The 15,411-nt window shown below is 38.6% G+C and overlaps 1 protein-coding gene across 1 annotated transcript; it reads right to left on the reverse strand.

Moving 5' to 3' along the window:
- Positions 1 to 894: 894 nt before the first annotated feature.
- Positions 895 to 14,841, reverse strand: LOC111152484 (butyrophilin like 2). Its single transcript, XM_022510960.1, has 6 exons — positions 14,763 to 14,841; positions 12,693 to 13,040; positions 10,817 to 11,098; positions 9,409 to 9,429; positions 2,211 to 2,558; positions 895 to 1,184 (listed from the first exon to the last, which is right to left on the reverse strand). The coding sequence occupies exons 1-6, from the start codon at positions 14,839 to 14,841 to the stop codon at positions 895 to 897; spliced, it is 1,368 nt and encodes a 455-aa protein (XP_022366668.1).
- Between the last annotated feature and the right edge of the window lie 570 nt (positions 14,842 to 15,411).

Raw genomic sequence — 15,411 nt, forward strand, 5'->3', positions numbered from 1 at the left:
AATCTCATGTTTCATTAATGACTGAATGTTCACTGCATGCCTCCCCCATGTGACTGCTCAAAAAAAAGGCTAGAGAAGATGCACAGCAAGGCTCCCCCTACAAAGGATGCTCCATACCTGACTATTGACCTGACTTACCTTTTTTACAGCTCTTCCTCTTGACCAGGCCTACAGTTGTAGCAAGAAGTAATACCAAAATAAGCACTATCTTCCATGAAAAACTCATCATGGGCTCTAAAACGGAAAACCCAGAATCCCATTAAATCATGAAACTGGGAAAATTCCAAGATCATTCTTTTTATCTAAGCAGCTCTTGAGTAGAGAGGACAGTGAGAAGTGGGTCTCTTAAGGAAGAAGCTGATCTGTTCCTCTCTACTCTGCAGAAGCTGAGGGGTGACCCAAAGTTTATGCTAACTTTATTGTTTGCTCCTGTCAGAAACACACACACACACACACACACACACACACACACACATTTCTTTCTTGTCTCTTTTCCAATTATATCACTGCCATCACTGAAATAACAAGGGTAGGAAAAGGATAAAATTATTTAATCCACAGGCATGAAGATGGTGTTAAGGAAAACTAGTTTCGAATCACAAAGACAATCCACAATAAGGAAAAAAAAAGTGATACTGGTTTCACATCAGAAGAAGAGAGTTTGTCCTTGCAGTGATGGTAGAGTCAAGTCTTAGAAGTTAGTGTATATGCAACAATATAACCTTAGGGCTTTAGTCAAGGGATGTCAGTAGGATCTCCAGGTGTCCTGAAATGATAGCAGGTGCTTTTATAAGAAAGAAGAAAATAAAAATTTAAAAATAATAGAGTGATAAAATAAGTAATTCTTGGTTTACCTTCATATGTATTTCCCAAAGTTGAGAGGAACACATGGAGTCACCAACCTGAGAGAGAAAAAGTTGCCATTTTTTCCTCATCAAGAAGGGGGTTGCGAATGGAACAAGTTATGTTCACAATAGAGCTGTTCGTGACCAATAGAGATGTCTCCACATGGAACAGTCCATGGCTGCCTTTAGTCAGAACCTCTGAAAATGATGGTATTATCTTTCCTTCCATGTCCTTCCATTGCACATGGGGCTCTGGGAACCACCCTTCTGAACGGCATATCAGTTCTATTTCTCCATCCTTCTGTTCCTTTACAGTGATGAGTGGGGAAGATCCCAGACCTGGAGAATAGAGATCAAGAAACAAAACCTAGAGCATCTGCAAGTGGTTATATCGTCAGTAACTTCACTGAGAGGAAAGATGGGAAAGGCTTGGCTGAGAGAACAATGTTTATAGTGGAATTATACTCCATCTAGGGATGAGAGAGACTAGCTGGAATGGCTTCTAGTTTTGTTATGTTAGGCTTATTTTTATTTTTTGTATTCCTAAAGTCATCCTCAGTTAAAGTCACAGGAACGATAAATTTTAAATCCAGTCTTTTCTCTTCTGTATCTGAAAACAAAATAGCTTTGACCAAGATATGAATCACATGGACAGGATTAAAGAAAGTGAGTAAAAGAATATCCTCAAATATCAGCATTTTATAAACATGTTCATCCAGTGGCAGAAAATAATAGAGTACATTTAATTTCTCAATATGTACCCCTGTGGATATTTTATGATTATGTTTATGATTTAAGACCCAAAATCAATGGGAGAAACAAATCAATTATCCAAGATGTTGGCCTGTGCCTTCAATGGCATTTGCTGACCTTGAAAAATCAATTCTTACTCACAAATATAAACAGTGGGAAATTATGATGCAAGGAATGATTTTGTCTTTCTTCTTCCATCCTGCCAGTTCTGTTGATGCTTATTACTTTTTCTTTTATATGGATACAGTTTAGTCTTCACATAACTGTATTTCCCAGTAACTATACATTGTTCAGAATTTTAAGAACACTCTATGAAACCATGAGCTTTGTGTATAGTTGTGGAGTAAAATTCTCAAATTTCACTAAATGTGTGGTCATTTTACAGAGATCATGGGAAGTATATAGTTTTTACACCCAGAGAATTATATCTGGTCCATTTGAGTTTGTGAACTTTAAGTATGTACTGCAGTTCTTATCCATCAGAGGGTTGAGTATAAATTTGACAAGTGAATGGACATTCCAAAAATTTCAGGTCCCTGGGAAAATTTCCAGGAACTAGAATGTTAAAGCAGTAGGAACAGAGGTTGAATCCAAAACATCTGGAATCCTTACCTACTATCTTCAGATCCAAACTGGCCTCCTGATACACACCATCTTTTTCAAAAAGACACCGGTACTGCCCATTATCTGATGTTGTAGCATTGTGTATCTGCAGGGTCAGTCTCCCTTCATCAACGGCGTCACTCACCAACAATGTCCTCCCTCTATATTCTGCCATCTGCTCTTCAGTCACATGTTCCCCATCCACATATGTGTAAACAGCAGGATAACGGCATGATTGGACCCATCTCACCTCCATGCTCTGTGCATTAGTCTTGGGGGACAGGTAACAGGTTAATTGTATGTCTTCTCCCACTCTGACAAGAATGGGCTGGGACGGTCCAATCACTTTTAAGGAAGCTGTGAAACAATAGACAAAACACAATGAAAGACAAAAAATGGAGCAAATAATGTCATCAGTAGGAAAATCTCCAGTGGGTTTAGAACCCATGGGCATCTCAGGGGAGCTGTGAGGCACAAGGTCATCCTTTAGAGAGGGGGAGGTTTGGTGGAATCAGGATAGTGCTTGTCCCTGGAAAAAAAGAACAATTAATGGAACCCACACCCGTCTCAACCTATTTTATTCAGATTATAACTCAAAAAATAATTTTGTAATAAATACTCCTGGAATAAAAATATTTTGTCACTCCATATATGTATGAACTCCTTAAACTACTTCGCAATTTGTGTATGCCTTCAGTTTCTTAAACTGTGAAATAAATATATCACAATCAAAATCCTAAGATTGCTCTGACTATGCACTGTGAGTGGAGGCATGCAGACTGTGAAACTTGAGGACACTGAAGCCAATCCCTTTGCCTTGATAATGATAAGGGATAAAAATGAGTTTCAGGTGGATTTTTAGCGATGAAATGTGAAGAAAGCTTCCCCTGGTTTGATTTTTATAACACCTTATAAGTCAGATCCAACCACCATATTTTAGTTCTGTGAGGTCCAACATATGTGGAGCTCTAAACACCCACCAGGTTCAATATCCTCAGATTATTTTAAGAAACGTTATAAGACCAAGAATTGGGGAGGTTGGCAAAATGCAAAACACACCAAAAAATGGATACACAAAAAGTCTAATTCTCCCATTGTGAAAAATTGGAGATTTTATCTGATGGCTTTCCTGGACACAAGCTATGTTTCACTGCCAGTTCATCAGGCTCTAGCCATGCCAGTTTTTCTCTGTTCTAAATCGAGAATCATCCTTTCCTATCAAATGGCAAAAATACTTTCACATAGGTTATGGTCCTTTATAATAGAAATAAAGGCATAAATTTGTATATTGTTGGATGAGAGTCAATGATCAAAGGCAAAAATGTCATTATGTAATTAGCTAAAATCTGCTAGGTATTTCTTTAGAAAGGAAACTTACTATCAATCAACATGATCCTAATTTTTAGATTATTACCTCCTATTCTAGCTAAAATTTGACTCCCAATTATCTCTAGCATTTTGTTTGCTTTATCCTTCAATTTTACCTAAAATAATATCTCCAGTACTTATGTATCTGTTAAAATATGAAGACAAAAGTAGGAGTCAGTGCAACCTCCCCTCAGAACAATGTATTACTTAAAATATAACCCCTGGGAAATTTTACTAGTTACCAAGCACATTTAGATACAGCCTTAAGAAAAACAGATACTGCAACAGGCCTCTGGGGGAGAGGACAATATACGGCCTTGAAGCTGAGCAGCTGGGGATGCCCTGCTCGCTCAGGGCGGAACCGCAGCCTGCTTCATGGAAGCCAAGCAGCTGGGAACGCCCAGCCCACTGAGGGCTGAATGCCACCTGCTTCATTTTTCCCTTATCTCCCCTTTCTCACCGGAGAGCGGAGAGCGCCTGTGGCTACTTAGATAAGGCCTTTGAATGTGCTTGTTCAACTATAAACTTTATACTACTTTTACAGACATATTCTGCCCTCCTTCTTGTTTATCTACATGACATATGACTAACGTTTGACCTTCATCGACTCTTCTGTTGGTTACTGTTTCTATTTAATAAAAGCGAGACTGAGGAGTTGCTCCGGGCAGCAGTCTTTTTGACTGTTGTCCCCTGCTCCCAATCTCTTGCAGCTGACTTGTTTGTGCCTGATTCTTTTCCCGTTCGCCGACTGGAAGCGGCAAGTCAGAAAAAATGAACTAGGGATTTGTCTGCTGCTATTTCTTCTTCCACGTATTTTACAGTAAATTACTTAATAAAACAGACAATTTCCTTATCTCCATTATCCATATGAGTAGGTGCGTGATAGATATATGAAACCCCTGTTATTCCAGAATCCAAGTAAAAAATAAAGTTGAAAGTACAGGGAAAAAATCATGCAGCCCAATCTGTTAATAAGTGATATTCTTCTAGAATACAAGCTCCTTGAGATACGCTCTGCATAATCCCCTTTCTTTATATACTTTTATATACACTGTGTGCCTTCTACACAATTTGGGCATACATAATCTCTGTAAAGCATTTAGCATCAGACTTGGTGTATAATTAATATTTTTAAAAACTACTCATTTTTATTTTTTTATTTTTCTGTTTATTTTTGCAACTTCAGAATGCTTTTTTAAATATTATTAACATATAATGTATTATTTGTGTGAATCATCAGTCTTATACAATTCACAGCACTCACCATAGCACATACCCTCTCCAATGTCCATCACCCAGTCCTATCTCTTCTTCCTCTCCCAGAAGCCCTTAGTTTGTTTCCTGAGATTGAGAGTCTCTTATAGTTTGTGTCCCTCCACAGTCACATCTTGTTTCATTTTTCCCTCCCTTCCCCCATAAACCCCTGCCCTGCCTCTCAAATTCCTCATATCAGAGAGATCATATGATAATTGTCTTTCTCTGATTGACTTATTTCACTTAGCTTAATACCCTCTAGTTCCTCACTGAAAATGGCAAGATTTTGGTTCTTTTGATTCCTACATAGTATTCTATTATATGTGGTATATATATATATATTCCATTAGATGTGGTATACATACCACATCTTCTTTATCCATTCATCTGTTGATGAACATTTAGGTTCTTTCCATATTTTGGCTATTGTGCATATTGCTGCTATAAACATTCAGATGCATGAAAACTAGTCATTACTTTTATAAGATTATTTGATGAGGGGGGGATGGTGGAGGTTGGGCTAAATGAGTGATGGGTATTAAAGAGGGCACTTGTTGTGATGAGCACTGGGTGTTGTATGTAAGTGATGAATCACTGAATTCTACTCCAGAAATCAATATTGCACTGTATGTTAACTAACTAAAATTTAAATTATTTAAAAAAAAAATTATTTGCCAGAGTGGGAACTGGAATTCCAGGCCTAGGACTTCTACAGCCAACTGCAGTGGGTCCTTGTCTCTGAGTTCTAATTCATGAGGAAAATATAGAGGTAGCTGTGAAACTTCTGGTATCCTCAATCAACAGCCCTCAAAGCTCCTAGGGGTGCAGACCTCTAAACGCCACCTAACAGGGAGCCAGGCAGAGCTCCATATTTTCATCATGTGTTACTGTGGGCCCAGAAGGTCAGCACAACTAGGAACAGCACAACACCAGATTGCATTCTGTGCACTGGGTCTCCAATGGACATGTCAACATGGTTCAAATAACTCAGGAGTGACTATCACCCAAAGTCTTCCTAAAGATGATATTTACTGTGGGTTTTTCATAGATGGCTTCTATGCTATTGAGGTATGTACTCTCTATCCCTACGCTGTGACGAAGGTTTTTTGTTGTTGTTATTGTTTTAAGATTTTATTTATTTGTTTGACAAAGAGAGACACAGTGAGAATGAGAACACAAGCAGGGAGAGTAGGAAAGGGAAAAGTAGGCTTCCCGCTAAACATGGATCCCAATGTAGGCCTTGATCCCAGGACTCTGGGATCAGACGCCAAAGGCAGACACTTAACAACTGAGCCACCCAGATGCCCCTGTGAAGAGTTTTAATCAAGAAATGATGCTATATTTTGTCAAATGCTTTTTTTGCACCTACTGAGAGGATCATATAGTTCTTGTCCTTTCTTTTATTATGTAGTGTATCACATTGATTAATTTACAGATGTCGAACCAACCTTGTAGCCCAGGAATAAATCTCACTTGGTTGTGGTCAATAATCCTTTTAATGTACTGTTGGATCCTATTGGCTAGGATTTTGGTGAGAATTTTTGCATCCACATTTATCAGGGATATTGGTCTGTAATTCTCCTTTTTGTTGGAGAGCTTTTGTACAACAAAGGAAACACTCAACAAAACCAAAAGACAGCCAACAGAATGAGAGAAGATATTTGCAAATGACATATCAGATAAAAGGCTGGTATCCAAAATCTATAAAGAACTTCTCAAACTCAACACCCAAAGAACAAATATTCCAGTCAAGAAATGGGCAGAAGATATGAACAGACATTTCTGCAAAGAAGACATCTAAATGGCCAACAGACCCATGAAAAAGTGTTCAACATCACTCAGTTTCAGGAAAATACAAATCAAAACCACAATGAGATAGCACCTCACACCAGTCAGAATGGCTAAAATTAATAAGCCAGGAAATGACAAGATGTTGGCCAGGATCCAGAGAAAGGGGAACCCTCCTACACTGTTGGTGGGAATGCAAATGGGTATGGCCGCTCTGGAAAACAGTATGGATGCTCCTCAAAGAGTTGAAAATAGAGCTACTCTACGACCCAGCAGTTACCCTGCTAGGTATTTACTCCAAAGATGCAAATGTAGTGATCTGAATGGCACCTGCTCCCCAATGTTTATAGCAGCAAAGTCTACAATAGCCAAACTATGGAAAGAGCCCAGATGTCCATCAACAGATGAATGGATAAAGAAGATGTTGTAATGTACATACAATGGAATGTTATGCAGCCATCAAAAAATTTGAAATCTTGCAATTTTTAACAATGTGGGTGGAACTAGAGGGTGTTATGCTAAGTGAAATAAGTCAACGAGGGAAAGACAATTCTATGATCTCACTGACATGTGGAATTTGAGAAACAAGGCAGAAGATCATAGGGGAAGAGAGGAAAAAAATGAAACAAGATGAAACCAGAGAGGTAGACAAACCATACGAGATTCTTAATCTCAGGAAACAAAGTGAGGGTTGCTGAAATGGAGTGGGGTGAAAGATGGAGTGGCTGGGTGATGGACATTGAGGAGGGTATGTGTTGTGATGAGCACTGTGAATTGTGTAAGAGTGATGAATCACAGACCTGTACCCTTGAAACAAATAGCACATTGTATGTTAATAATTTTTAAAAGTAGGGGAAACATTTTGCATGAAAAACAATACAAAAAATAAAGGGATTTTAAAAGTAAAAAAATAATAATAAATAAATAAAAATTTAAAAATACAAAGTCTTCCCGAGGGACAGAGACATGTGTCAACCTGCCCAAAACACTGGATTGACTTTCTGACATGTAACTAATAAGTTCTGCCGGTTAAGGTTTGCAACTGCCCCTCAGAACAATGTATTACTTAAAATATAACCCCCAGGAAATTTTACTAGTTACCAAGCACATTTAGATATAGCCTTAAGAAAAACAGATTCTGCAACAGGCCTCTGGGGGAGAGGACGATATATGGCCTTGAAGCTGAACAGCTGGGGATGCCTAGCTCGCTCAGGGCTGAACGCCACCTGCTTCATTTTTCCCTTAACTCCCCTTTCTCACTGGAGAGCACCTGTGGCTACTTAGATAAGGCCTTTGAATGTGCTTGTTCAACTATAAACTTTATACTACTTGTACAGACATACTCTGCCCTCCTTCTTGTTTATCTACATGACATATGACCAACGTTTGACCTTCATCGACTCTTCTGTTGGTTACTGTTTCTATCTAATAAAAGTGAGACTGTGGAGTTGCTCGGGGCTGCAGTCTTTTTGACGGTTGTCCCCTGCTCCCAATCTCTTGCAGCTGACTTGTTTGTGCCTAATTCTTTTCCCGTTTGCCGACTGGAAGCAGCAAAGGTTTCTGTCTGATCATAAGCAGATGCTGCGCAGGCAGAAGGGAATCTGACTTGGAAGGTATGGTTTACAGGGTATAGGCCTCCTCAGCTTATGGATTTACCTTTGACCTTCCTGAGGCTGTTCCCTTTATCTTTATGGCCTGATGGGGTTGAAAGTGTCACACTAGACCCTGGCTAGACTAGACTAGATTGGGGTATGTTTTCCACCCTGATTTTCCTCAAAAATTCCTACACAAGCTGAAAAGTATGCTCAGTCTCACCTAATCTGCAATAGGCAGGTGTACACACACATTCCTGTAACCAGTGTCTTGAGGGTGAGAAGGATATTGATGGAAAATGAATGATGCAAGGTCATATGCACCTGGGCAGGGAGCAGGCTGGTTATCATGGGCTGGGAGAAGAGGTCACAGAAAAGAGGAAGATGGTAAGGGAGTAAAGGAGAAACTCAAAGTGGCTCAAATATCAGTTGGTTACTTTTTAAACCATTTATCTATATCTTAGGTACAATAAAATAATACTATAGTTCAACTGTTAATAAAAGGAAGGAAGGAAGGAAGGAAGGAAGGAAGAAAGGAAGGAAGGAAGGAAAAGAAAGAAAGAAAGAAAGAAAGAAAGAAAGAAAGAAAGAAAGAAAAGAACGAAAGAAAGAAAAGAACGAAAGAAAGAAAAAGAAGAAAAACAGGAAAATGGTTGATCTACCCAGACAGTATCCCAGGGTACATCTGGAAAAGTAATGGCTCCTGCCCAGTGGTGATGCGGTTAGGATCCACTGGCATGAGGAGAAGGTGCAGAAACCACAGCAAGGCCAGAGGGTTGAGATGATGGGTGGTGACCTCCAGTTACCATGATACTGTCTTCATGCTGGAAAGATTTTAAAGAGGCCTCCAGAGACCCACCATCTGTCCTATACCATCTCTTACACACAAAGGCAGCACTCTTTTCTCCAGCCAGAGAGAGCAGAGATTGCCTTCACCCCTCACAGGCATCCATCTGAGGTTCAGTGGGATCCCTGTGAACACTTAAAGTCATAGGCTACACAGTGCGAACGTGCCTGAAGGAGGCTGTGCTTAGCCAGTCCCCTCTAGTACTAACTGAACTTGAGACTTGGTAAAGTCATGCCTCTGTTTCTCATCTGGATTACGAATTGTCATGTTAGCTCCCACTGGCTTTGTCCAGGGATTACCAATTCCCTTTGCGGCAAGCAGTATCTCTTTTATATTAGTGCATCCAATGTCTACTTACCTAGCTCACTCTGGAGTTTCTCTGGAAAAAGAAAAAGAATAATATATTAAGGAATTTGATCTAAAGAAAATGAGAGAAAATATTTAAAAAGAAAAGAAAGCTCTATATGTTATTAAAAACTCAATTCATCACCAGGCTATGGGTACTAAGGAGGGCATGTATAGCATGGAGCACTGTGTGTTATACAGAAAAAAATGAATCATGGAACACTATATCAAGAACTAATGATGTACTGTATGGGACTAATATAATAAAAATAAATAAACAAACAAATAAATAAATCTCAATTCATAAAAAAGAAATTAAATACAGAAAAATATTCCTTCCTGTAGATCACCCAGTGATCCAACTGTTTTTCCTTTTGTTTGCACAACAAAAAGTCTCCCAGTTCTTTACCTCATGATAGCTTATTTATGCTGATATTTAACATACTGATATTTAACATCTTGTAAAAATTATATATATTCTTCTTATAAGTGCATTGTAAGTATAAAAATATATGGACATAGGCAATTATCACCTATAATCCCAAACTGAGAGGTAAAACATATATAAAGCATTTATAATATGCATTCAGACATATATTACATAATATATATTCATACTATATAATATATATTCAGCTCCTTTTAGCATTCACATGTAACATTTACTTTAAATTCTTTCATATATCAATTTATATAAGAATACCTATATTCTTATATCTAAATATAGAAGGTGTCCCAAAAATCTTAGTACAATTTTAAGTTATTTAAAGCCATTATTCTTTACATGATTGGAAATGTTTATAGATAGATAAATACATAGGTAGGTGGGTAGATAGATGTAATCTTTATAAAATAGCCCATCATAAGGATTTTTTCAGCCATTAAAATAATTTAGAGATATCATTTTTCATCAATGCTATAATTTATAGTCACATTAGGTACTTAACACTCACTCCACTGTTGTATTGTGCCCTTTTTTACTGTTGTTTTATTACTATTTATAAATGAGGCTATAATTAAGATGCTATTATATAAATAGTTGTCTCCATCTCTGATTATCTTCACAATGCAGGTTGCTAGAAGCAACTGGCACAATGTGGTATAGGACAACATTTTAATTGAAAGAATATAGTTTTATTTTCTTTATCATGTGATGCATACTTGTGAGTAAAGAAAATTAGTACAGAAAGAATTAAAGGTGTAACTTGAAAATAACTGGAATACCATTAACAATAGCTACTTAATCAAAATATAGTATATATTTCCAGACATAAATAGTTTATACTTTTTAGTACATAGGACTAAATTTTAGATATTTTACTTAATAAAAAAAATATTAGGTGCTATGGAACAGTCCTTTGAACCTTTCCTGTTAATCACATTGCGTATTAGCATATTGGTCCTAGAAGCAGAGCTCTGACCTGGAATGGAGATGACAGAGCTCTTCTCCTCATTGAGGATGGGGTTGTGGATGAAGCAGGACACAGTTTGCACAGAATCATTCCTGACCACAAGAGTGGCTTCCACATAGAACAGGCCATTGGCATCTTGGATGAAATGCTCAGAGACAGCCAGCAACTTCTCTCCTGTGATATCTGTCCAATAAACCTGGGGCTCTGGGAACCAGCCTTTTGCAGTGCACACAAGCTGGACTCCACTTTCCACAACTCCCCCCACGTGGATGTAAGGGGCAGACCCCAGACCTGTGGAGGGAAGACACATCCCTAAGGCCTGGATCCCATGGAGGCACAAACCATAGAAACCAAGATCCCAGTGACATTGCATGTAGGGAGAAGGCAGAATTTCGTGGGTCCAAAGTCCTCTTCCCCTTCAAATTGGAGTTCATACACATTTTGCTTGTTCCTCATTCTGGATCTTTAAACTTTAGCATATGAGCAGTATTTTTCTTCAGATCCAGACAGGAGGAAAATAAGAGAAAGGGACATAGTGACATTTTGCTTATGTCACTAGTGCTGCCAACAAAGATGTGTTATAATTTATTCATTGAGCTTCCCCAGACCACAAACTCTGTCTGACAATTTAGATGGTATCTAGACTCTGATTAATTAAAAAGTTTAATATAAGCCATAAATCATCTCCAGGAACTACTCTTCACATTCTTTCGGTTGGTGGTTATGACCTTGGGGGAGCAAGTAGATAACCTGGGTATATAGAATGAAGAGCTCTGGTTTCTAAACATTCCTTACAGTCAATGGGAAAATGTTTTTGAGAAATCCTAGTTTTATGTAGTCATGAAATTCTTTCTTCAACCAACACTGCTCTCAAACCAAAACAAAGGGACTCTGTTTCCCATAGATGATAATTCTCTATCATTTGGTGAAGAAAGAGACTCACTCCCTTCACCTACAGCCTTAGAAAACGTGTGACTTATTTTCAAAGGTTCCAGATAGTGAACAGCTGCCTTCCTCTCTCCATATCTCAGAAATACAGATTCTTTCATCCATCTTCGATTACCTATAACATAATAATAATAATCATAGTCATGGGTATTAAGAAAAAATGATGTTAGGAAACAGCCTTAGTGTGAGTCAGAGATGGTGACATCTCCAGAGAACTATGTCCCTGAGAAGGTAAGTGGATTTGCCTGATTTTGTCTTTGGCATATGGGGGGAGTTATTCTTGCCAGGGAAATAGATGATAATTTACTTTACAGATACATGTTTTTTCCCTAAGACAGATCCCCTTTTCTCAACTGTTCCTCACTTTGTCCCTACAAAAGCATCAGGCAAATCCCTGTCATTCACAAATGCATCTGGAGTCCCCACATCATTGAACACTAATATTTCATAATCTCCATAAAAGCACAGTTCTTATCCTCTTTCTTCCTAGCACTAGCTTTCTAACTGGAGGCACTCCACAAAGAAACAAAATTTTCATATTTACTTATTGCATGTTGGAGGTTGGGTAGAGGACAATACATTCCACTGAGATATGGCTGCTGGGCAGTCGGCTAGACACAGTGATTGGCTTGTTGTATCACACCAGCCTGATACACCAGCCTCATTTGTGCCTCAATGAAATTGTTAATGACCAGATGTCATGGATTGCAATTAGTGGTCACAAATAGTCAAAACTGGGTAAGTTAAATTTGAAAAGATTTTTTAAGTGAGCTTGCTTTGAAGACTTCAGGTTTACTTGCCTTCGGATGAGTCAGGATACAGGACCGGCATTTAGGAACTGCCTTGAGGATTAGAAAGGAATTTTTCAACTGGCGATAGGCTTACCACGAATTAATATACTTCTCTCTCCAAGACTCTGATATTCCAAAATATTCACCTGCTACTTGAAGCAGCAAGCTTTTTTCTCCACAGTAGTTATTCCCTTGGAAACGGCACCAGTATTGCCCATTATCAGATGGTTGGATGTTGTTTATCTTCAGAGTCACATTTCCCTCATGATTGCCATCCTTTATCCACTCTACCCGGCCTCTGTACTTTTCCATCTGCATCTTGGTCACATCGGCTCCATCCCAGTGTGCAAACACAGGTGTGCTGGGCTCCGAGGAGTACCATATCACTTTCATGTGCATTATGGTCCTCTTGGGGAGGAGCTGACAGTTTAGTAGGGCATCTTCCCCAATCCTGGCTAGTATAGGGTATGTAGGACCAATCACTCTCCAGGTATCTACAAAACAGAGTGAAAAAGAAGAACCAGGAAATGCCAATTAGTAGACTAATATACTTGTTTTGGGATGTCCAGTCTATCAAAATGGAGGCACCTGGAGGAGGGAAGGCTTTATTTTTAATAATTTAGAGAAATCTGACATGATGGTTTGCACATTTGGCTGTTCAAAAGAGAGTTCTGTGTACTGAAAATAAGATGCAATTCAAAAATTTGAGTGTTAGTGCTAAATCTATCACCACTGTGTGATTTGGGGGGCAAACTCATTATTTTCAATGAGATTTGAGATTTGGAATCTCAAGTTCTTCATCTTTAAGATACTAAAGCCACCATTAATGGGTTGTTTTTATTTTCAAATAAGTTAATGTGTAAGTTGATTTTTTACACTGGGAACTTTGCTAGTGACTTGTTTTGTATTTTATAGTAATTCATTTTATAGTTAGTGATCCCATTTTAAATTCTTAGTGACTGATTTCATAATCATTTTTCCTAAAATTTAGGTAATAAATTAATTCATTAGATTTTTCAGCTTTTCAGGATTTCTCTGGTTCGAGGTAAGCAACCGGGATTACTTTTTAACTTTAAAATATTTTTGGTCTGGAGTGGGCAAGACTCCAATAACTGGAGCTTTGTATGTACAATGCACTTCTGTGCAAGGACATTTTGTGGTGGATTAAGGGCAGTGGTGTGTCTAAAGAGTCTGAGACTTTTAATCAAATTTTGAATCACATTTGACCTCTTGTCATTTTCTGCAAATCAAAGGGATATTTAATAATTCCACATGTTATTATGTTTAATAATCTCATAAGTTATATATATTACATTCTTCCTTATCCTAAAATGCTCCAGGGCCATTTGTACTTTCTCTGTCACATCCAATCATCCCAAGAAGGAAGAAACCTCAACTTGCTCACTTGCTGATGAATATCAAATAGATGCCAATCAAAAGCTCACTGCAGAGCTTAAGTGGAGATCTGCTCACATTCTTCATTTATGGAATCCAAATACGAAGACATTCCATCTGGCTGACTTCTTTTACAGGTTAGGAAATTGCATTATACAGAGGTCAGAACAGCTGCACATCACGTCACATAGTTTCTACAGCCCTTGGTCTGGAGCCTGAGCCTTCTGGCACCCTGTCCAATGTTTTTTGTTTTGTTTTGTTTGGTTTGGTTTTGTTTTCCACTTTTGTATGCTGTATTCTCCTCGGGACTTTGGAATTTCTCCCTGACACTGAATTTTCATATCCCTTTTTAAGGTGCAATTCAGCCACTGAGATTTCCAAATCCATTTATTGGAAATCTTCTAATTTCTTAGTTTCCAAGTGTTTTTATGATGTTTAATTTGTGGTAAGAAACAACCATTTTTCTTGCACCCAAAGTGCTGTCCTGTGTGGAAGCAGGAAAATGGATAAATAACTTCATGTGTTCTAGGTACTTCTTCCTGGGCAGCCTCATTTAATTCTAAAGCCTGTCCTAGACTTTAAGACATAGGTATGTTGTTATTATCATAAAGATGAGACAACTATAAGGCAGAAGGCACTCAAGTAGCTTTTCAAAGGTAAGCCAGCTGGAAGTGGAGGACCCTTTCCGGAACACAGATGCATTGGTTCCTGGTCCCCCAGTTCTACTATTGTCCTAGTACTATTGATTTAGAGTTCTGCCTGTGGACTCTATCACTGAGACATTAGGTGTACAGTAAAGGGGAGAAGGAAGGGCACCCTACCTGGCTCCCTTATGGTGAGCAGTACAAAGAAGAAAGAGGCAACTGCACCAGACACACTGTATCCTGGAAAATCCAGCATTCTCCCTGCAAGCAATACAAAAGAAAAATATGAGTACACCCAACCGATACTGTAATGGAGCAAGTCACTCTGTGGTTTCCAACAGGTACATAGTTACAAGAAGGAATCAACATCAACCCCTCCACAATCAAACAAGGAAATGGCCTTGGCTCAATTTCTCCACAGTTTCTCTGATCATTTCTGACCCCTTACCTCATGTGTTGTACTTCAAGCTATTTTTTTTTTAGGCCTGAGGGAAGATTTCTGAATGAAATGAAAAGTCCTCTTGAGTTAAAGGAACAATAGTATTCTTTTATTTTTAAAAATCTCCTAAGGTCCATTAATTCAGAGCATGCAGAAATTTTATAGTAGTATTCAAATATTATTTCTTGCCCTCCTCCCAGCCCCTCCTGCAAATTTCTTCATCACCACATTCTCCTAGGTGTACAGGAAAGAGCAGGAAGGTTCTGCATCCTCACTCTTCAGCCAGGAAGCCATCGCAAGTGCCTTGGGAGAACCCAAAGCCCAGGGCACACCTTGGAAAGTGAATGGAAGAGTGGTGGAAATGGTGCTACAGGAAGAGACCGCCAA

This window comes from Enhydra lutris, unplaced genomic scaffold (genome assembly GCF_002288905.1).
Source record: "Enhydra lutris kenyoni isolate GAN:26980312 unplaced genomic scaffold, ASM228890v2 scaffoldscaffold28, whole genome shotgun sequence".
Taxonomy (NCBI): Eukaryota; Metazoa; Chordata; class Mammalia; order Carnivora; family Mustelidae; genus Enhydra; species Enhydra lutris.

Coding starts and splice junctions, on each gene's coding strand:
- LOC111152484 (XM_022510960.1), bottom strand. CDS start 14,841: ATGCTGGATTTTCCAGGATACAGTGTGTCTGGTGCAGTTGCCTCTTTC. Junction 13,041..14,762: donor GCTCACCATAAGGGAGCCAG/GTAGGGTGCCCT, acceptor TCTGTTTTGTAG/ATACCTGGAGAGTGATTGGT. Junction 9,430..10,816: donor CTCTGTCATCTCCATTCCAG/GTCAGAGCTCTG, acceptor TTCTTTTTCCAG/AGAAACTCCAGAGTGAGCTA.